Source organism: Eublepharis macularius, chromosome 8 (assembly GCF_028583425.1).
Source record: "Eublepharis macularius isolate TG4126 chromosome 8, MPM_Emac_v1.0, whole genome shotgun sequence".
Lineage (NCBI taxonomy): Eukaryota > Metazoa > Chordata > Lepidosauria > Squamata > Eublepharidae > Eublepharis > Eublepharis macularius.
In genome coordinates, this window is record NC_072797.1 from 82132210 (window position 1) to 82156696 (window position 24487).

A 24487-nucleotide genomic window follows, 5' to 3' on the forward strand; every position below is an offset into this window, starting at 1 on the left:
ATTTGCACCGTCATTAAAAAATCCTAAAATTCCTTTGGACTTACCTTTGGTTACATTGTAGACAAGTTGTTGTCAATTACATAAATAAATAAATAAAGTGCACAAGCACTTTATATTTATATAAGAAATTTGTAACATTATTGCTGCCTTGAAATATGCTTTGCCTTATGTATATGTAACCAATTTATACGTATTCACTTTCTTTCTATTTAGTACGGTTTTATGGTGTTTAGTAAACTTTAATTGTTTTATAAATCACTCACTAGTTAGTTTATCACGGCTTCTGTTGCAGCTCATTTGGTTATTACTGTGATACTCTCTTGCTTCTTTGAAAAAATTTAGTGTCCAGTACTTTTTGCTACTTAAGTATACTTGATGCCACAGAGTCAAAGTAGCCATTTTCTCCAGGGGAACTTATGCCTGTGGCCTGAAGATCAGTTGTAATTCCGGGTGCTCTCTAGCCACCACCTGGAGGTTAGCAACCCTAACGTAGGCCGTAGGAAGGCTTTATGGCCTCAGAAAAACTTTGTAGGAAGTAGGGTTGACAGCTTCAGGTTCGGGAAATTCTTGGAGATTGGGGAGGTGGGACCTAGAAAAGATGGGTTTGCTGTGGGGAAGGACCTCAGTGAAGTATAATGCCATAAAATCAACCTTCCAAAGCACCTATTTTTTCCAGGGGAACTGATACTGTTGTCTGGAGATCAGTTCCAATTCAGGGAAATCTCTAGCCACCATCTGGAGGCTGGCAAAACTAATAGAAAGTTTTTTGGTATAGTGGTTAAGAGTGGAAGGACTCTAATCTGGAAAGCCAGGTTTGATTCTCCACTTCTCCACTTGAAGCCCTTGGGTCAGTCACAGCTCTTTCGGAACCCTCTCAGCCCCACCCACCCCACAGGGTGATTATTGTGAGGATAATAATGAAATACTTTCTAAACCACTCTAACTGGGGGTTGTTGTCCTGAAGGGTTGTTTATAAATCTAATGTTATTACTTTTATTATTAATGTATTTTCAAGTGACAATCAATTTTTCCTAGTCTTTATGATATTCTGTAGAATTTCTATGGTAGACCATAGAAGAAGGCCTGGAGCATTCAAGCTGTATTCAAATGGCTCAGCATTTGAGGTTCCCTGTTCTACCGGCAAATGTAGTATTTGAGGGGAATTCTACAAAGGATTGGAAAAGTGTCTGTGTAGAGAATTCATTTCATATTTTTGTGTTATTTCAAACATATTTTCAAATGGTTTCTGTGTCTATAATGTGTTAGAGGAATTTCAAGGCTCCTTAGATTTCCCCCCATATTCCTTTTCTACTGTTATTTGCCTTGATGTGTCCATCTGTCTACTTCTACTGAGTATATTCTGTTGGTGAAATCATGAGAGTAGTAGATCTATTTACTTTTTTAAAACAAAAACCAGCCTTATAATAAAAGCCACCAACCATAAAATTGGTTCATTTTGTCTTTAGTAGTAGATACTAAATGCTTTATTCATTTTGCATGGTACAAATCCATCTCCCTGGCATTTGAACTAATGGAACAAGTTTGATGATCTGAAGGTGGCTGGACTGTGTAAAAAGCCAGTCTACTCAGAGCAACCCATGTTGAAACAAGATACTTAATCAGGACATTTCTCTCTTTTATAGGATTCCAGAAATGTGTTTGCTAAGGAAAACATGTGTCCGCTATCCTACTGGGGAAGAAGTAGGTTCTGAGGGGAAAGTTGTACTAGAAATGTAGCTGGCAGGGAACCACATGGCTTTTTTTAACAAAAGAAAACATCATAATTTTGTTGCATGTGGTAACCTAACTGTGCTTTAATCCATTTTGGTCCTCCTCCTCCACCTTTGATCATGCAGAGTTATCAAAGAGTTGAACCATTTCTTCTGAATCTGTATTACTAAAGGCATACTGACAAATAATTGTTAAGCTGTTCCATAATTAACATATATTCAGGGTAGCTGAGTTCATTAGAAAAAAGTATTAATCATAGACTAACTTTCCTCTGTGTTTGATTGATTATATTTAACAATTTTCAAATCAACTTAGAGTGTTTTAGAAAAGGAGATACTAGAAAGTATAGTCCTCATCACATCAGTTTGCATCAGCATAACCTTTTACCTCTGAGAAAATTAATCTTTATGCAAGATCATGGTTGATTTCTTGTGCATCTGTGCATCTGTGGCAGCCAGCACGAGTCTGGCGTAGGAGATGGGGACACTGCTGGTGACCGCATGACATCACTTCTGGGAAAAACAGAAATACATCTCTCCAGGAATCACTTCTAAGTGACATCGCTTTAGGTAAAGCCATGGAGTGTTTGGTCATTCCTAGAGTTTACTGATGTCACTTCTGCCTTTTTTCTGGAAGTCACATCATTCTAAAGCAGACAGTTTTTTTGTTTTTTTTTTAAGCAAAGGGATACTTGATCTGGGAGTGAGGGATCCCCTGCCCTCAGTGGGAAAATGACAGCCCTACTCTGGAAGTTCATTGGTAACTTGTTTTACAAATGAAGGGAAAAATTATTCAAAGATAGCCATAGATTACCAGCCTTAATTTTGAATATTCCTAGATAATTATTCCATTTAAGATTTCTTCTGGATGGGTGCTATTCTAAGAGCCTCATTGCTGTTCATGTCTGAAGAAAATACTTCATCCTAAAACAAATATTTGTGTTTGCTTGTTTTTATTAGGAGATCTACTGGATGTGTGTTAAATATATCCCCCAGTTAGGGTTGCTGACCTCCATTTGGGGCCAGGAGGTCCCCCAGAATTACAACTTATCAAATAGCTGAGGTCCCTCCCCTCCCCAAGCCATGTCTTTCCTGGTCTCTACCCCCAAATCTCCAGGAATTTCTCAACCCAGCCTTGGCAACCCTACCTTCAATAGTAGTGAGCCCGAACACACAGACGTCCACTCATTTTGTGGCTATAGGAAGAAGGGTCAAAGTTGATGAATTTCTTCCATGGGAAGGGCTTTCTTGGAAGCCCTGACATAGAAAGGACAAATGCATTGTAGCTACTTTATTAACTTCTGTATGTCTTCTCTTTAACTCCATTGATTTCTATACTGTTGAAGTGGTCAAGAGGGAAGACCATGGTTTATGTATTGCTATCACAGAATCCATGGTTCCTTCCCAGGAACTTCTCTTCCTAGTCTCCCATCCCAATTCACAGTTTCTGTAATTAGCTGATTCTTGACAGGAGTCGTCATATTTGTTGGGGCTGAAGTGCTCAAGTTCATTATAGCTTATTTGGAAGAGACACAGCAACTTCAGTAACTTTGTAGGACAGTGTGTTCTAGAAGGAATCACTAGGTGGGAGTGTGTACGCTGCCATGTCCTCTCTGTGTGCCTCCACTCTGCAGATGGCCAAGCAATTGCATGGAGGAAGGGGGCAGGGCCTGCATGCTTATGCTGCTCTCCCTCTCTGTATCTGTATCATAAACATCAATCCCATCTTATATCATCTCGGAGGGAGTGACTCCCCATTTATCCTCTTTCCAAGGAGAATTAAAATTTTCAGAAGAGAAATCAAATGTTCAAATCCCCATTTAGCATGGGTATGGGCCAGTCATTCTCTGTCGACTTAACATGCCTCACAGGGTTGTTGTGAGAATAAAATGGCTACATGGAAAACCATGCACACTGCCCTGATTCCTTGGAGGAAGGTTGAAATAAAAATGTATCGAATAAATAAATCTTTTCTTAGTAGGGGTGTACATTTGTTTCAGATAGAATTTTTCTGAAACAAATTATCCAGATTGGTAGCCACATCAAATGGGTTCCTAAAGGAAGCTAGGTCACTCTGAACCAAAGCAAAGCCACCCAAAGCACTTTGAACTTCACTGAATGGTTAGAAGAATCATAGAATCATAGAGTTGGAAGGGGCCATACAGACCATCTAGTCCAACCCCCTGCCCAGTGCAGGATCAGCCTAAAGCATCTCTGACAAATACTCATCCAGCCTCTTGAAAACTATCAGTGAAGGGGAGCTCACCACCTCCCTAGGCAGCTGATTCCACTTTTGAACTACTTTGACCGTGAAAAAGTTCTTCCTAATATCCAGTCGGTACCTTTATGCATGTAATTTAAGCCCATTGTGTCAGGTCCTACCCTCTGCTGCCAACTGGAACAGCTCCATGCCCTCCTCCAAATGACAGCCTTTCAAATACTTAAAGAGAGCAATCATGTCCCCCCTCAATCTCCTCTTCTCCAAACTAAACATTCCCCAGTCCCTCAGCCTTTCCTCGTAGGGCTTAGTCTCCAGACCCCTGATCATCCTCGTCGCTCTCCTCTGCACCCTCTCGATTTTGTCCACATCCTTTTTGAAGTGAGGCCTCCAGAACTGCACACAATACTCCAGGTGTGGCCTGACCTAGGCAGTATATAGAGGGGCTATGACTTCCTGCAATTTCGACGCTATGGCCCCTTTGATACAACCCAGGATTGAATTGGCCTTTTTTGCCACCGCATTACACTGACTGCTCATATTTAGTTTACAGTTCACTCTTACCCCAAGATCTCTTTCACATATACTACTGCCCTGAAGTGTATCCCCCATCCAGTATTTGTGCGTCCCATTTTTGTGACCCAGATGTAATACTGTGCACTTCACAAAAATGTGAAGCACAAATACAGGATGGGGGATACACTTCTGAGTAGTAGTGTATGTGAAAGAGATCTTGGAGTAAGAGTGGACTGTAAACTAAATATGAGCAGTCACTGTGATGCGATGGCAAAAAAGGCAAACAGTCTTGGGTTGTATCAAAAGGGCCATTGAATCGAAATCGCAGGAGGTCATAGTCCCTCACTATACTGCCTTGGTAAGGCCATACCTGGAGTACTGTGTGCAGTTCTGGAGGCCTCACTACAAAAAGGATGTGGACAAAATTGAGAAGGTGCAGAAGAGAGCAATGAGAATGAGCAGGGGTCTGGAAACAGCCCTACGAGGAAAGGCTGAGGGCCTTGGGAATGTTTAGTTTGGAGGAGATTGAGGGGGGACATGATTGCTCTCTTTAAATATTTGAAAGGCTGTCATTTGGAGGAGGACAGGGAGCTGTTCCAGTTGGCAGCAGAGGATAGGGCTTGAAGCAACGGGCTTAAATTACATGCAGAAAGGTACTGGCTAGATATTAGGAAAAACTTTTTCACAGTCAGAGTAGTTCAAGGTGGAATCAGCTGCTTAGGGAGGTGGTGAGCTCCCCCACTGCCGGCACCAGGGTTTCTGGCACCCGTAGCCACCCCCTCCCCCCTGTGTGTGTGCACACAGTGCACATGCGTGCCCCCACGTGATGACATCATCACGCAGCAAAGCCGGGGCCATTGGCCAGTGGGTGGCTGGGGCAGCGCACAGAGGCTACCTGTGCTCCGCACGCCGCCCCGTCTGCCTGCCGTGCCTGGCCCACGGCTGCTGCGCCTGGCTGGGGTAGTATGGCAGTGGCAGCGCGGGGCTGGCCAGCTGCAGCAGCTGTGGGCCAACCACACCAGCTCTGTGGCACGCGTCTCCGCCCCCAGCACCCCCTCCGGCCCCATGGCACCCACCTCACTGCCTCAATGGTGGTGCCAGCCCTGGCTCCCCTTCACTGGCCATTTTCAAGAAGAGGCTGGATGAATATTTGTCAGGGATGCTTTAGGTTCATGCTGCATTGGGCAGGGGGGTGGACTAGATGGTCTGTATGGCCCCTTCCAACTCTGTGATTCTTGGATCTTTCAGCAGTGCTCGATATGGTCAACCATGATCTTTTGACCCACCACCTCGCCGATGTGGGGATATGAGGGACTGCCTTTCAGTGACTTGTCTTTTTTCTCCAGAGTTGGGGACAGACGGTGGCGCTAGGGGAGAAATTTTCATCCTGTTACCTTTTGGTGTGCAATGTCCCACAGGGGGCAATACTCTCCCTGTTATTGTTTAATATCTATATGCTCCCACTTGCCCAGCTGGTGTGAGGTTTCGGACTTGGGTGCCATCAATATGCAGATGACACCCAGTGGTATCTGCTGATGGACAGGCAGCCTGACTCAGCCCTGGATGTCCTGGAGCGTGCTTTTGAGGTTGTGACTGGATTGTTGAAAGAGAATTGACTGAAATTAAATCCTATGAAGACAGGGGTTCTGCGCTTGAGCTGTAGGCAATTAGGCTCAGGACTCCAGCGCCCGATCCTCGATGGGGGCGCTACTTGCACCCATACCAAGGGTTAGGAGCCTGGGGGTGATCCTGGATGCCTCCCTGACAATGGTACAGGTTGCAGTGGTTACTAGGTCTTCTTTTTTCATCTATGACAGACCAGGCAGCCTGTCCTTTACCTTTCAACCCACAACTTAACTACAGTGATCCAGGAAATGGTCATCTCTCGATTAGATTACTGTAACTCACTCTATGCAGGGCTTCCCTTGAGTCTGGTCTGGAGGTTACAGCTGGTTCAGAATGCAGCTGTGCATGTTATTGCAAGAGTGTCAAGTGGGGCAAACATAACACCTATACTGTGCCAGCTGCATGGGCTACCAGTGGAGTACCAGATCAGATTCAAGGTTTTGGTATTAACCTATAAAGCTCTAAGCAGACTGGGACCAGCATATCTGTGGGACTGCCTCTTCTTATATATGCCCTGGAGGATGCTTCGATCAGCAGAAAAACTATTGGTGGTCCCTGGCCTCAGGGAGGCCCACCTAGTTTCAACCAGAGCCAGGCCTTTTCAGTCCTGGCCTTGACCTGGTAGAACTCTCTGTCTGTTGCTGTCCTTCCACTGGGCCTGTAAGACAGAGATGTTCTGCCAGGCATATGGTTGAGGCAGGGCCAGAGTGAATGAATGATCTGAACCTTCCCATCAGACCTATCCACCACCCTGTTTCAATCGTTTCAATCACTCAACTGCTACTGCCTGTGGTCCTCATCCAAAGTGAAGTTAAAAAAATAGTCAAGCAGTGATTGCTGCTATTTTAGTAACTTATCTATTATTATTATAGAGTAAGATATACTGTTTTAATTGAATTTATATACTGTTTTAATTGAATTTTTATGGATAATTGTGTGTAATTATATTTATTGCATTTTGAATGATGTGATCTGCCCCAAGCCAACTTGAGGGGAAGATGGAATAGAAATTCATTAAAATTAATAAATAAACCAATAAATGGACAGAAGACCAAAGTCTAACACTTCTGATAGAACTAAAAGATTGGCAATACATTCTGGATGCCAGTTATATCCTGGAAATCAGAGAATGGGACAAAACTGAACTGGTACTGGCAAATTTTAATAAAGCTTCAAATTACAGAGGTATAGGCTAGATGGGGACATTTTATATATGAGTTCTGCAAACCTGACTGAATACTGCTTTGTATTTCAAGAACACAGTTTTGTGTTTTAGGTGGTCAGCCATGTTGGTCTGCAGCAGAAGATTAGGATTTGAGTCCCATGGGACCTTAAAAACCAACAAGATTTTCAATGTATGAGCTTTTGTGAGTCATAACTGTCTTCAGTTTAAGGGACAAGGCATTGCCTTTGCAAGGAAAAGGTTTTGCAGTAAAAGAAAGTGACACTGAACAGTTTTTTAAAAAACCCTTCGATCTTTGTGTACATTTTGAAATGGTCCTCAAATTGTTGCTGTAATAAACACAGTGTTTACAAGAGACCCTTCACACAAAGCTGCAAAGCTTAATTTCCCAAGGTGGTTTCCCAGACTGATAACACCTCTCTGCAAAGCACAACCAAGATATAGTGAAAGAAGCAAGTTACACTACAGGAAGAAAGCTGCCCGCCAAGTAGATATGCATTCACAGTTATGGCAGGCAGGCCGGCTTGCCTGCCTGACAACTTTAATCAGCACAATCAAATCTCCAGTGGCCAATCAAAAGCTCTACTGGTCAAGAGTGCCACTGGCCCCACCCACTTTCTAAAAATACTTGATGGCCACCAGGAAAGGTTTCAGTAGATGTCGTTGTGCCCACGGGCACCCCTGAGCTATTAGCTATTAAATAGACTGCCTTTTCCATCAATTTTTTTGGGTGAGCAGTGCAGGCTGATCCTGCACTGGGCAGGGGGTTGGACTAGATGGTCTGTATGGCCCCTTCCAACTCTATGATTCTATGAAACCTTTGACATAAGAAATGGTTTCCCAGTGGTGCAATCCCATGTCAGTAGGCCAAAATATTACAGAACAAACTAGGTTGAATTACACAGGCCTCTCCCATCCAATCAACATCCTGGGTATGCAGACAAAAAATAATACACACTTAGGTCTGCTTGTTGAGTTGCCAATGTCCAAGATGGGGTTTGGAGAATTACAACTGATCTCCAGACCACAGAGTTTAATTCCCCTGGAGAAATGGCTGCTTTGGAGGGTCAACACTAAGGCAACCCTATTTGCATTTCTTGCCTAATAAGGTGTTATGTTATTGTAATAACTCTGAATCTGGGCTGTGTATGAAAGTATTTTGTCTGCATCCTTCATTAATTGACTAGCACCAAGTATAATGTGCATTGCCTGAGGCTCTGGAAATGGCTCTGCAAAGACAGCTGGAATCCCAGCCAATCATAGTTTTGCTGCTAAAACAAGCCCCATTCAGTTCAACAGCTGGCAAATTAAAGATAATTAGGTCATTCTAATGGCTGCTGATTTTCTAAAACATGCCCATAAATACTTCCTGGAGAGTTTTGGGGCCAATGAGAACTTCATGCAGCTGTATGGATGAGTTTTGTTCAGTTCAGCCAAATTTCTATTTCAGAAATATTAGGGAAGTTTTATACATCCATAGTATTTTGGGAATAGTTTGTTCAAGCTTCTAAACACAGATCTAAAAACTGTTATCAGTATATAAAGGTTTAACCAATATGTCTTAATTAAATTAAATATTAAATTTATTAAATTTAATAATTGATTAAATATGTCCTTGACTGAACTTTACACACCTTACCTGCAGGCATCAGTAAGCCTTTCAAGTAACTAAAAATAGACCCTCATTGAGTCAGAATGTTATCTGTGCAACACTATTTAGGTATTAGGCAATTAACATCACAGTACCACTTATGTGCCCTGACCTGGATAGCCCAGGTGAGCCTGATCTCATCAGATCTCAGAAGCTAAGCAGGGTCAGCCTTGGTTAGTAATTGGATGGGAGACCTCCAAGGAAGACCAGGGTTGCAGAGCAGAGGCAGGCAATGGCCAAACCACCTCTGTTAGTCTCTTGTCATGAAAACCCCACCAGGGGTCACCATAAGTCAAATCTCACTTGAAGGCACTCTCCACCACCACCACTATTTACATGCACATAACTGTTTGCAGAATGTTAAAGAGAATCCTAGCTATTGAGGACCAAACTTCACTGAGACATGTGCATGAATGTACCAATGTTGCTACAACCCCCCCCCCCCCATTCCAGTAGTGGTAATCCCTGGGCAGCTTGTCCTTCTGTCCTTAGAGTTTTCATACCAAGTATAAAATATCCATTGGTATGAAAGGAGCACTTTCAGTTCATTGGCATGAAAGGAGCACTTTCAGTTCCTTACATTCACATAAAGAACAAGAGCCTTAGCAAATTATTCCAATTAAATCCCATTTTGGAAACATTACTATCCATCAGAGTAAAGTACCACATGCACAGGTTGCGCCAGAACCACGGAAGGAAGGGTTGCTAATTTGCTACTTGTAAATTCTTCATGCCTGTGCAATGAATTGAATCACAGGTTTTCTAGCAGTGCTTAAATATGTGAAAAAAAACAATATATCATTGCATTAAGATCATAATAATAACCACATAAACTCAGTATAAATTATTAAAATTTTCAATTGTTTACTCATTACACAAACCTTTTCACTATTCCGATATACATTTTACTTTGCTTATAGGTTTCAACAACCAAATAAAACAGCAAACGATTAGCCTCTCCCCTTTCTTCAGACACCCTGAAGAGGGGAGCTCTGGCTCTCGAAACCTTACACTCTGGAAATCTTGTTGGTCTCTAAGGAGCCACTGGACTCAAATACTACTGTTATACTGCAGACCAACATTGCTACCCACCTAAAGCTATCCTTAAGAAAAATAGTTTATCAATCTAAATACATTTTTAGGAATTTATTTTTTCTTATGTATTATGCTAGGATATCAATTTAATTGGACTTTTCTGTCAAGTTTGTGAACAAACTTAAACAATTTTATTGAGGTATATTGACTACCTCCAGCCAAATTCCAGTGTATCTCAGGATAGTTAAATGTCCTACACACACAAAAATCTGGTTTCGGTGACAGAAGTCAAATTATTTCACAATTCTTTAAGTTTAGATACATATCTTCATGTGAAGTGTAACGTTTCTTTTGTTTAGAAACATGGGATACGTTTTTTACCTCAATATTTTGCATGTTATTAGGTCATTTAAAAAAAATAAAAGAGTAAGTGGCTGTATCACTCCAGAACGTGTAACAATGTTTTACTGGATCACTGTTTTCCGGAAAAACTAATGGAGCAATTTTTTTCACCCCAGTATTGCTAATACCTTCCATTGGAACAAAATAAACAAAATGCTATTATAGTATCAGTTGATTTATCTGGCACTGTTTTATGCCCCATATTACCCAAGTGTGCTGTCCAGACATGCCTCTCTCTCAGCACTGGGGTGGGGATGTTTTTTTTAAGTGTGTTTATACACAGACTTAAGAAAAGAACAGAAATTCCAGATAAAATATTTACTTTGACTACACAGAGATAGAAAATACAGTAAAGAAGAGCTGATTTTAAAATACAGTAAATTAGCAACAGCAATACCTAAATGATTCCAAACCATGGCTAGTTGTGTTGAAAAACACAAGGATAGAAGAATTACAGGGGAGCTGAATGTAAGGCTGGTGAGGGATGTGGCGGGTCCTGTGGTATGAGGGACTGTGCAGGAGAAATCTGAGGCTGTGGAGCTGCTCAGCAGGCTCCAGATGAGGTGAGTGTTGTGACTGAGGGGAGAGGGGTTGAGGAAGGAGAAATACTTAATTTTTCTTGTTTCTAACTGGGAAAGGCAAATTAATGAGTTTGTGGTAGTATCAAACCATGAGAGATACCTTTAAGGGAGAAAAACCTTGCTGGATGTGTACACTTAAGTTATCTGAACTGTGAACTAGATTGTGTACAACATTGGGCTACTAGACCTTTTGATCCATTAAATAATGTAATTTATTTTTCTGTATTTTCTCTTCTTTCTGTTACCATTGGTCTTTACAATTTTCAGTCATTGTTCTTGTATTTTATCACATTGCTTCATAATGTGCTTGTGGAGCATGACTATTAATAACTATGCTCACACTTTCTGGGTCTGCAGCTTTTAAAAAAGAGATTGATGAAATGTTATCAAAATATGCTTATTAAAACTGATGTACATCACAATCTCTTTAAAAGTCTTTGACTGTAAAAAGGCCTTGATTAGTGTTTCAAGTTGCAAAAATGAATTGAAGAGCACTGATTGTTCCAGATCACGTCTGTCTCTTCTCCAGCAATTAGAGCTTTAACAACAGCGTTAATGTTTCCTTTAGATTTTAAAAAAAGATAGCATTGGCAAAAACTTTTAGAATATTTTAATCCCTTCTTAAACCCTAATTTAATGACTTCAAGATTACTGTGCAAGAAGGGCATGTAACCATGTGTTGTGTGCTATGTAGTACCTTCAGGAATATGATGGGCCTACTGGGGCTAGTGGTCAGGAATCCTTGAAGAAAGCAGCTCTTCTTCAGAGGGGGAAAAATGGGAAAATGAAATCCCTCTTCTTCCTGAACAACTCATGGATACAAACAAGGGTATATAAGATGTGGCTTGATTAGGAGATGGGGAAACATGGGCACCCAGCACGCATGTGCTACGAGGTTCCTCTTCTTGCTAAAGATATGTGCATGGAAGCCTCCTTGTAAGGTTGCTAACCTCCCCAGGTGCAACCGTAAGGAAAAAAGAAGCACCCATAGAAGTAAACCGCACGTCTAGGGGAACAAACAATATACCATTAAAGAATCTCTTCAAAATTATATTATGTGTAATGTCCTTAAAGTGGCGCAGTGCATATGAGACAATAAATATTTTTTACAATTTCATACTTAATTCACACCAATTTACAAAGTGACTATAAGACACAAAGTCCGACCAATAATGGGAGTACTGTTGGCTCCCGCAAAGTGCTGAAGGTTCAATAGGGGATTGCCAATCAATTCCACGCTGAAATGTGCAAAATAGTTGCTATTTGATTGTAGATATTTGAGTTGTTGTTTTCATATTTCTTGACAGATGGAACAAGGAGATGACACAACTTGAAGGACTAAGGACCCTTTTGTAATTGTAAAAAATATTTATTATCTCATATGCACTGTGCCACTTTAAGAACATTTCACATAATATAATTTTGAAGAGATTCTTTAATGGTACATTGTTTGTTCCCTTAGACGTGGTTATCCACTTGGGTTCTTGCGGCAACCTCCAGGTGCAGCCTGGAGAACTCGGGGAATTACAACTGATCTCCAGACTACAGAGATCAGTTCTCCTGGACAAAATGGCTGTTTTGGAGAGCAACTCTGACATTATATCCTACTGAATAATCTCCCCTCCGCAAACCCTCTCCTAGACTCCATCCCCAAATCTCCAGGAATTTCTCCACCAAGAGTTGGCAACTCTATGTGGCCCTTCATAAGATCAAGGTACACAACTATTATGGTGCACAAAATGGGAGGGAGCACAAAGAATTCAAGGAAGGAGGTTAAACGACTATGAAGTCTTCATCTCCACCCCCAAAATAATGTGAGACTGCTGAACTTTGGGGCTAGATTTTCCTACCTCTTTTTTACAATGCACTGTGGGTGAGGAGGAAATATAGGCTAAGGAAAGTTTCTCTCATGGCACACTCCCCTCCCTCGACTTTCTCTTCCTCCAAGAGAGCACACAACATTAAAAGTTAAATACCTATTTCCACTTTATCCTCTGTAGATGTGAAAAAAGGTACATTATGTTCCATTATCTTCAGTATAACCTTTGCCCTGGAGAGCATTGAGCCTCCACAGTCCCCATTGGCCATTTTTGTTTGCATTTGTGCATGCATGTATGTGTGCAGTGGACTTTTCTCTTTTAAAATTACAAAATAATAATGTTCTGCATACCCAGGAAGTGTCATATAAGTAGACAGAAATCTCTACTTTGTTCAGGGTCATGTTTCATAGCTCTGCATAGCTATTCTCTTGTTTATAGAAGTAGCTGACCTCCTTATTCAGCCAGGTGTACATTCCTGTATGTCATAGATCCAGAGGAGTTAGCCATGTTAGTCTGTAGTAGCAAAACATGCTACTACATGCATGCATCTGATGAAGAGAACTGTGGTTCTCGAAAGCTTATGCTGCTGTAAAGTTGGTAAGTCTGAAAGGTGCTACTGGACTCTTTAATGTTTTATTCCTGTATGTGGAAAAGAGCAAGGGTCCAGTAGCACCTGTAAGACTAACAGAATTAGTGGTAGAGTATGAGCTTTCATGAGCCACAGCTCACTTCTTATCTGAAGAGAATCTGAATGGAGACTTACCTTCTCAGTGTCTCTGTGGGGTAGCTGATGTTGAAAGATAATTATTTTCTCAAGGCCACCCACTAGGAGCTTCATAGCTGTGTGGGAGTTTAAACCTGGATTTCCGTCCTCCAACCCCACACCTGCTCTTGTGCCATGTGTCCATAATGAGTTATATAGAATAAATGTATCCATACTGCTATTGTATCAATAAAATGTCATTTTTTTCATAAGCCTGAAAAATGTCTAATTACATTATATACTCTGAATTCTCAGCAGAAAAGATAATCTTTTTCAGTAGTGAGGAGTCCGTACTACTATGATTGGTTATTGAAATCACCTTCTCATTATATACAGAACCTGGCAAAAGACACTTGCAAAAGTGTTGTTAGTTTTGCTGGTAGGACTTTATAATTTCAAGTTCATCATCACATCTATGTTTGCGGTTCTGCAATGGGACTGCGTAGACTCAGGCCAGCTGCGGACAGAGATTTCAAGCTTTAGGAGTCTGCAAGAGGGAGGTTCTCCTTACAGTGCATGCGCAGCTAGTTTCCCACCGAATTGGGCAATGTGAGACGGAGCTCTTCTCATTCCCTTAGTTCTTCTTTTGCTGCTGTCAATAGAGGAAGGGTTAACTATTCCCTAAAATGGAGAGCTTGAGTGACAGGCTGCTTGCTCCCTCTTCTCTGATTGGTCAGCACCAGCCTGCGGGGGGGGGGGGGGATCAACCAAGTGCTGAGAAGTGGGTGTTTTTTAAAAAAGTTATTCCATACCAGTTTCTGATTTTTATAGCTAATCTTTTAATGTAATTAATATATTTAATGGATTTTAAATGGGATTTTTGATTGTTGTTACCGACTATATGCCCGCTTCTGGGGAGAAGCAGGAAATTTTGCTCATTTAGTATTAGGCCACTTGAATGGGTTAACTGGAGATGTAAAATGTGTGCTAAATTGTGATCCAGTTTGGCATATACATTACTGAGTGTTCTTTGTTTTGTCTAACAAAGAAATCATAAGGCATCTCTCTACATAGCACTTTCAAGATAATCATGTATGCAAACTAAACACTTCTAAAACAGTATTTCCTGTTAGTTTAACATTTGCTTTAGTTTCTGTAAGAGACAAACTTCAAAGGCAAAAAAAGGAATGAAGTATATTTGATTCAAAGTTTTCATAGAAAATAGCTTTTATAACGTTCCAATTTGTTTTTAAGCTTGATTACTGTAGGATGAAAATTAATTTTCAGATTTATTTAAAAGTTACTGGTATGTGCATCCTGATGTCCTGGGGAAACAGAATGTCCGTTCTACTGTTTGTATGTTAAATTATGAACTGTGACATTCCAGCAGGTAAAGACGTATTGATGCTATCACAAGGTAGAGTCTATAAAGACCCATTCAGAACTATGATGTCATATGCTCAGATGAATCTGTGAAATTATGTAATTTACTGTAAAAGTTGAGCTAGAATATTTGCTCTCTTGGCTGCTTGCCCCCCTTGGGTTACAGTCGGATACAAGGATCTTTGTTCACTTAAAAGACTTCAGGGCTTTCTTTTGAAAACTGTTCCACTTATGGCCATATCTTAACTGTTGTTTGTTTTACTGTGAGCATCTTGTAATGAATTTTTACAGCAAACAAGGGAAAGTGTGTCCCATTCAGAAGTTAACCAGTATTAAGTACAATCAACTGCTACTCTGTTGAGTAATCTGTTGGGAGTGGGGGAGTACAGGAAATATGATTTCAGGAGTCTTCGGGAAATAGGTTTAATTTACTTTAACCATTTTCATATAAAGTTGTTTTCCATTGTGGAATTTGAAATACTTATGTTTTAAAAGTTTTTGTTACTTTGTCTTATTGGCAGTTCGCAAACATTAGTAATACAGCAGGATGACCAAAATTTATATGGCTGCTGTGATTCATCGGCACAGGGACTCTTGGCTTTCCTTCAATGCTCTGTTTATTTGAGCAAATACAACTGGAATTCTTCCCCTTCAGCAAGGCAGACATAGCTAAGATCCTCTAGGAATGATCCAAGAGGTTCTTGTTAACAGTATATTGATGAAACCTGAACCAGCAGTCCCCCTCCTATTTTATATACCTTTAACACATCTCATTTCTATTGGGTATTTTGTTCTACATTTACTACAGATATTATTCTTGAGTTTCTTTCACCTCTCCATATTTATAATGATGTTTATCAAATCAACTAACATTGTGATAATTAGCAGTATAACCCTAAACAGAGTTACACCCTCTAAGTACATTGAAGTCAATAAGTTTGAAGATTGTAGCTGAGTTTAGGATTGTGCTGCAAATGATTTAACATGCCAACTAGTGAAGAATTAGTGTCTGCTTTACACATAAGCAACTGAAGAGGCATCCTGCTGGCTCAATTGAAAGTATTCTTTATGATGTATTCATGCAGCATGTTGTTATTTCCACCACCCCCCTCCATTTCATCAGTGGTTGTGGCAGACCCAGCATGGATATTGTGTTCTGCTCCTAGCTTCAAATCTAGGAAACTTGGCTTTTTTGGCTCTGAAATTCCTTAACTGTGCTGCCACTGGGCAGCAGAATGTTTTATTTTATTTATTATTTTATTTATTTACTTTAGCTATAGCCCACCTTTCTAATTAATACTCACAGTATATTGTGTGTTATGTGCCATCAAATCACTTCCAACTTATGGGAACCCTATGAATGAAATACCTCCAAAACTTCCTATAATTAATAGCCCTGCTCAGATCTTTGAAACTGGCCTGACCTCCTTTATTGAGTCAAGCCATCGCAGCCTACTTTTTTTGTCTTTTTGGATGTCCATGGTATCTGTGAAACTCACAATGAAAATAAATGAAAATAAAGCAAGCAGCAGAGCAGAATGAATTCTAAGCAGCTTACGTTCCTTTGGAGCCCAGCCCCACTCGGCTTGCACTCATTCACTCATTTTCTCTCTCCCCCCACTCCCGAGTCACAAATGAAAATAAAGCAGCAGAGCGTGCTGCTAAACACAAGGACAGCCAGGAGGAAAAGGAATCTCATGGGCGGGGCCAAAACCCACGTGACCTCTTTTCAGAGCTACTGGAACGCCATTCTGGCACGTTCCGCCTCCAAATGAGCCCTGCTGGTGATTGTAGATGCAGATAAACTGACACAACTAACACAAGATACCTTATCAGGGCACATTCCCTCCATTACTTTAATCATGCACTTTTAAACAAATTCACCAATGAATGGCCTACCACTCTCAGCAATACATTTAGCAACATGGTAGCTGGCCTCATAGTAGATAGGTTCTCCTCAACATGCTTTCTAAAACTATTTTGGTGCAAAATCATTGATTTTTGTAAAGAGAATTTATCTCGTTCACTTGCACCTACTTGTTCACTTGCAGACTACTGCAAACTGATGCATCTTCCATTGTTTGTAGCAAACGAAACCTACAAAAGCACAACATTCTTTTTCCATGTATTGTCGAAGGCTTTCACGGCCGGAGAACGATGGTTGTTGTGGGTTTTCCGGGCTGTATTGCCGTGGTCTTGGCATTGTAGTTCCTGACGTTTCGCCAGCAGCTGTGTGACACTGAGAGATCTCTGTCTTTTGGTGCTACACCTCTGAAGATACCAGCCACAGCTGCTGGTGAAAACATCAGGAACTACAATGCCAAGACCACGGCAATACAGCCCGGAAAACCCACAACAACCATTCTTTTTCCAGTTTGCAGGAAACTTAAAGGAACATTGTATGCATAATTGCTTCCCCCACAGCTCTTCTATGGTAGCATCTTGGCTATTGTGCAGATACTTAAGATGCCACTGGATTAGGCTCCTCCAGGTCTCTAGAATCAGCTCACCACAACCTTCTGATAAAAGGGAAACAAGATGTTTTTACCAAGTTGTCCCAAACAGAAGGCTTTTTCCCCAAGGAAGCTGAGGCACCATCCACATGGATCTGGCTGATATCCACTCCATTTCTATAAAAGAGGAGGGCACAAATCATGTGGGGACCAAGACATAAAGGAATATAAAACCAGCAAAGGGCAAGGAGGGCAGAACCTCCACCACCTCTCAGAATTTTCTAATTCAAATTGTATTAGCTGTATTGAAATCTGGCCTAGGTATGTATGGAGGTGTACATGTGTATAAGTATATATTAGTGGATTATTGTGAGGTCCTTTTAAATTTCCTAGGTGTGAGCTTAACATTGAGCCTACAAACATTGCTTCTATATACAAGAACTTATTGTCTGGCTTTTTCTGTCTCCTTCATTTGTGGGGAAAATTCCTGCTAGGTAGGAGTGAATTTGGGTGGAGGTCTGATCAAGGGGGGGCCACTGATCAAGGTCCCCCCATGAGGGGAAAGGGGTATGTTTTAATGGAGCCCAGAGGTATGGAAGGGCCTGGTGCAGGCTACAATTCCCATTACCATGTAAAAAGAAAAGAAAAAAATGAGGATAAACTGCTTCTGGGTATTTATAGAAACTTACTTCCTTATATCTATGTATATCTGTTGTCCAGCTCTTGTGAGATTTTCTGGAGCCAATCCTGCAAAGAACTACTAGTCCCAGAGTTCCTTTTGATAGGCAGGAGGGAAAGACAGTAGGTGGGAAGGGCAAAGCAAAGCTCTATAAGACAGTTGGGGCAGGTGCTGCTGCTGTTTCTGGTAGGATTTGTAGGCTCAAAATGGGACTACGTTTTGTAGTGCATGCTTCTCAATAGTTCACAGAAATCTGGTTGATGGGTCAGTTGGTCTTGCGCTGGAACTGAACATGAGACCAAAATAGCCATTTTCTCCTTAATTATCTTGAAGAGTATCCAATGCCTATTTTGAGAAGCTGCCAAAGCACTATTGATAGAAATTCATGCTTATACAGTAATTATAACCTCCAGTAGTGTTTCCTATCTAATTATTGTTTTGGAGCTGTTTTGGTTTTTTTGAAGCTGCAGGCATTTACTGCAGAGTTCTATAGTGGAGAGCCAAAGTACTTTGTTTAAGTATTGACATCATCAAGTGTGCCATGAACCTAACATTTAAATCTTATTGGAAAAAAATAAATTACAGTTGGTGATAAATACTTTAATTGACAGCTCAGAGAATAGAACCCAGCTTGCTTTCTGAAATATGGAATATGCATTGTAATATAAAAGAATGTGACAGTATACTGACATAAGATATGGGACATATATCAAGTAATAATGATTTAAAATAATGTAAATTGTGGCAAAGATATAACGTAGCATCTGCTTGAAATTGCTTCTCTGTGTTGACTGCTTATATGTTGAGCCATTGTGGGTGTGTAATTGTTACTTTCTATTCTGTACTATGTTTAGAGGCATATTGAGAAAGAAATGTCACAATTTTGACTAAGGACAGGTCAGTCTTTTGGTAGTTTGTTCATTCTATAGTGTTAGAAAACAAGGAAACAGAGGTTATTGTTGTTAAAATTTTCACTGTGTTCTTAGTAAAGGTTGTGACTGAGAGATTACCAGGTGGACAATCATTTGATATTGGTGCCTAAGACTTTGAGGTATCTCATTCAGGCTCTGTAGGTTTTGATGATGCTAATATGTATGATTCAGACACACTAAGGGTTAAATAAGTTAGATGTGCCTTTACTGCAAGGATATTACAATTTTTGTTTCAGGATGCTGCCGTTGTCACTGTATGTAATGGAAAAAGGAATTATGAGAAGGTACTATTGAGAAACAAATGAATTTCTGGAGTTATTTTCCCCCTGGATATAAATATGAGGTTGGAGTGCAGCTAATTCGAGATCACCTTCAGATCAGCAACTATCTTTGTACTGAACAGTTGTGTAGCAGAACAACAACTACTTCATTATGTTCAGAGATCTAGAAGTGCCTGGGACACATAAAGTATTCTTAACCTACCACACTGTGATTGAAATTTGATGTTTTTGGGGAGGGGGGTTGCTAATAAGCATCAATAGCTAATTCATTAACCTAACAGGGGGACAATTCCTGACATCTTGTTAATTCTCTATTAAGATGGAACAGGAATGGTAAACGGAGCATTTTCAGCCTTCATGAAGCATGTAATTCCAGTTTGGATTTTACTTTTTTCTGTAAGGCTCATTCTCTGCAAGGATTTAAGAATACATTTATGCTAATTAATGCTGTATTTTGATCTCATACCCTAACAAAGCATAACTATGCCTGTAGAAAACTATAATGACGATATAATTAGAATTTCTTTGTGAAAAGCATCGTAATAGACATCCTACCATGCTTATGCTGTTTTAATTGGATGTTTAGCTCTAGGGATGTTCATAATTTATCATAAAACTTTAAGGTTAATAAAATCAGCTAGGAGGAGGCTGTACTTAATCTCCTTGATTACACCATAATGGCTAAAATCTTAATTTGATTTTTTTATCTACTAACAATGAAAGAAAGGGAAGGCAGAGTGACATGGAGATTGTACTATTCTGTTCTTCATTTGGGTTGCTCCTCTCATATGAGTGTGTGTGTGTTCCATGCACACATTTGTGTGTGAAAGAGAGGGATGAGGGGAAAGTCCTCCTGCTTTTGTTGATTCATTGGCTGATGCTACAGTGGGATGTCTTAACATTTTGTGGTTATTTTGCTGGAAACTGGCAATCCCTAGAGCATGTTATTGGTCCACATATGGCTGCCTACATGTTTTCCTTCATCAGATTATTGCTAGAATACCTCTTTGCAAGAAATGCCCTTAATATAAATATGCAGCATACAGAATTGACCACCTAGTTAGTGAAAAAGCAACCATCTGAGAAGTAGGATCTGTTGCATACCAACTGTATCTGGAGAATTACAAGTCAGTTTGTTTTCCTGATTCAAAATATTTTTCATTCTTCTGCATCTACACTCTGAAAACCTCTATTTTTATATAAAAATGGATTTGCAGTAAAAAATATCAGACATTAAAACCAATAACTTTTGATCGGAGGTGGTGATGTGCAGTGCCATGTATGGGTTGGCAAATTTCTGGGGGTTGTGTTGGCAGGGTGAATAAAAGCAAATGCCTTTTTTGACATGTAAAGTTACACTGCTGTTTCATTTTCACCTCACTGCATGACAGAGCTTTGCAGTAAATCATTCCAAATGGTGAGGGGTATTGAGAGAAGGCAGTGAGGCATTTGGAGTTTGGCTGGGAAGTGGGCCAAGACAGCCAGCAGGCTTGTTCTAGGAAGGCTCTAGAGTAGGAACAGGGGAAAGGAGTGTTGCTGCTCTGCTCTAAAGGAGTAACTCTGCCCATGGCAGCATTAACTGAAAATCTAAGACTCCTTAATCAGACATCATTTCAAGCCATAGTTTCTACAAACCAGGATCCATAAGCCATGTTCCTACTTGGAGTAAGTTCCAAGTTTGTGGTTCTATAACTAAATGGAGAGGTGGCCAGCATTTAGACCTATGGAAAGATTGCAGTCCAGACCAACCAATGCATGATATCTGAATGCAGTATAGATCTTTCCATACAAAGCTACTATGCATTTTAGGTCTTTGCTGATACTAAAAAGGACAACTTTTTAGCCAGAAGAAACCTGGAAATCTCAAATATGGATCATGAATAAGCCGCTTCACATACAAAATGATTATGTAAATTTATCAGAACACTGACAATATATTGCTGGCAGGTGAATAAATATACTAGATGATGCTAACTGTAGGACTGAATCAGTAGCCACAAACTGTGCCGCTTAGTATTGCTGTCCTCACTTGACATTATTAACACAAGCAGACATTTGTGGGAGTCAAGGTCTATAACCATCTGTAGTTGAATTGCTATGTAAACCTGAATATATTTCATACTTGCTTGGGTAGTTTATTTCAAAGAGTAGTGGGGGTTTTTTTTTGCCTTGTTAATTTTGCTGTAGTGGCAAGGAGAAATAATTCAAATGATTAAAAATATGAGGATGTGAGTGGGGGAGTATTCTCAATATGCACAAAATAATATTTTCACATTTTAACAGTAAAGAATCCATTGGTTGGACCTTTACTTAAAATTTCTCTCCCAATCTCATCTCCCCAATCTCTTTTTTACTTAATGGTTTTATGATATGTATCAATTTTCACACTTGTAAAATGATAAGGATATTTTTACACCTTACCTGGATGACTGTGGAGAAATTCGTGTGCAATATACTTTTAACAAAGTATAGCATTTAATGTATGGAAATTATTCTGATGTGGGTTAGTCAGTGCTTATTATTTTCTCTTCACTGACAACAACCCACCTAATAGTACTTCCTTTCTGTTTTCTAGATGCAGCAGTTGTTCCATGAAAACTATGAACACAACCGGAAGGGTTACATACAGGATCTTCACAACAGCAAGATTCACACAGCAATTACACTTCATCCGAATAAAAGGCCAGCCTATCAGTACAGGCTTCATAATTATATATTGGCCTGTAAAATATCAGAATTACGTTACCGCACCATCCAGCTTCATAGAGAAAGTGCCCTCATGAGTAAGCTCAGTAATACTGAAATCAGCAAAGATGATCAAGTTCTGGGAATGATGCCATCTTTTAACCGCTTCCAGCCACATGACAGGAATGAAATCATTGAATGGGAGTTTCTGACTGGAAAGCTGCTTTACTCTATGGCTGAGAATCAACCACCCAGACAGAGCATTAATAACGTCCTGCGGGCAGCATTGGATGACACTGTAATGCAGGTGATGGAAATGATCAATGAGAATTCTAAATCTAGAGGGAGGCTTATTGACTTCAATGAAATACAGTATGGGTACCGCAGGATTGACCCTTTGCACGGTGTAGAATACATTTTGGATTTGTTGCTTTTATACAAAAGGCACAAAGGAAGAAAAGTTACTGTTCCTGTTCGACGGCATATTTACCTTCAGCAATTGTTTAGTAAACCTTTTTTCAAAGAAGAAGAAGAACTGGATATGATCAGTCTTGTAGAAAACATGAATAGTGCCACACAGTCATTTTCCTTCATTTCTAATTCCTTGAAGATGTTTTCATCATTTCAAGGCACCAAAGAAATAGGAGCGCATGGTGACAAAAAGATTCACATTCTAGTCCCTCTCACAGGGAGGTACGATATTTTCTTAAGATTTATGGAGAACTTTGAAAAAACTTGCCTCATCTCCAAGCAGAATGTAAAGCTGGCAGTTATTCTCTTCAGTTCTGATTCTGGTCAGGATTCCAGTAAACACATAGAGCTGATTAATGAATATCATCGTAAATATCCTGTGGCAGACATGACAATCATTCCAATGACAGGTGTTTTCTCTAGAGGGCTGGGTCTTGAAATGGCCTCTTCTAAGTTTGACAATGACACTTTGCTGCTCTTCTGTGATGTTGACCTGATATTCACCCAAGATTTTCTCCAGCGGTGTCGAGCTAACACTGTTCAAGGGCAACAGGTTTATTACCCTATTATTTTCAGTCAGTATGATCCCAAAGTAATATATGGGAGCAGCCCTCCAGTGGACAGTAACTTTGTTTTTACAAAGAAAACTGGATTTTGGAGAGACTATGGGTTTGGGATCACTTGCATTTACAAAAGTGATCTTGTAAATGCTGGTGGATTTGACACCTCAATTCAGGGTTGGGGACTTGAAGATGTAGACCTCTTTACTAAAGTAATAACTTCTGGATTGAAGGCTTTTAGAAGCCAAGAAGTAGGAGTTGTGCATGTTTTTCATCCAGTTCATTGTGATCCCAACTTAGATCCTAAACAATACAAGATGTGCTTAGGATCCAAAGCAAGTACATTTGCCTCTGCCATGCAACTAGCTGAAATATGGCTAGAAAAACATTTAGGCGTCAGGTATAATCGAACTCTCTCCTGACATTCTAACTTACTCTGCCTTCCAAGGGGAGTTTACCTCATTACTGCTATGTTTTGTTGTTGCATTCTCAAACTCCTCTTTGTCTTCCAAAGGATGTGTGTTTGACCTCAAGTGAACAGAGTCTGGTGTCAGGAATGTTACAGATTCCTACTGAAGTGCTTAGATGTGGTGTCTTTCTATTCTCTTTGATCTATAAACTGAGTAAAACCATGGCAATCAAACAATCCCATGGAGCCCATCTATCATGAGGACTACATGAAACAAATGTTCTCGTTGGACTTCAGGATGCAATATTAGTCTTCATTGTGTCTGTCAAACATAATGTGATACAGATATTTTCTGATGAAGGTACCACAAAAGTGCTTTATGCTTCCTCTGGGAAAGAGACTCTGGCAAACTTGAGTTTTATAATTTATGTGTCATATAATTTATATGACTAAAATAGTATTATTCTTCTTTATAATTTTTAAAGTAGATGGATAACTGATTATTTTTTAAAAAAGAGAAAAAATACACAAACCGAAGATTTTCTTCTCAAGTACAATTGGTACTGGCTACCAAGAACCATAAACATTGTAATAAAATGACTGCCTCATTACTGTTTATTCTAAGCGCAATTGGACTGTGTTTTCTCAAGGAAATATGACTTACTCAAGTATTTGCATACATTGAGACAATTCCTGAACCAATGTCCTTCATTTGCTGGCCAGAAGACACAATGTGGTTATTTATAATAAAAGTATAGATGTACTGTATTCTTTTTTTTCAAAGACAAGGATATGTTGCTTGGTGTTTGTTTAGAATGAGCCTCTAATATATAAATAATTTTCTATTTTATTCCTTTCATAAAGCTGCACTTGATACAAAGGAAAATAAAAGGGTACTTACTATTGTCTTTTTTTACAATTGTGCGTTAATATTGTATTCTGAAATCAATCATTGTTAAACTTAAAAGAAAATGTAATTATTTAAGTATGAAATTACTATTGCTGGTCAAAGTTCTTGCGAATATATTTATATTAGTTAAAATTTATAAGAATGTGGAGCCTGAGTTTTTCATGTATAGTGTATCAGTGGAATAGTGAAAAGGGAGTTATTAGAAACCAAAAGATATAGTCTGGTATTCTTTAACATTTTTTTTCCAAACTAAGGCAGC

General features: G+C 39.9%; 1 protein-coding gene across 1 annotated transcript in view; it reads left to right on the forward strand.

Moving 5' to 3' along the window:
* The window catches only part of CHSY3 (chondroitin sulfate synthase 3), a 129294-nt gene extending 105111 nt beyond the window's left edge, over positions 1-24183 (forward strand). The window contains exon 3 of the mRNA XM_054986950.1: positions 21769-24183. Coding sequence (XP_054842925.1) covers positions 21769-23331 — 1563 coding nt within the window. The 3' untranslated portion in view covers positions 23332-24183. The remainder of the gene's footprint in view (positions 1-21768) is intronic.
* The last annotated feature ends 304 nt before the right edge of the window (positions 24184-24487 follow it).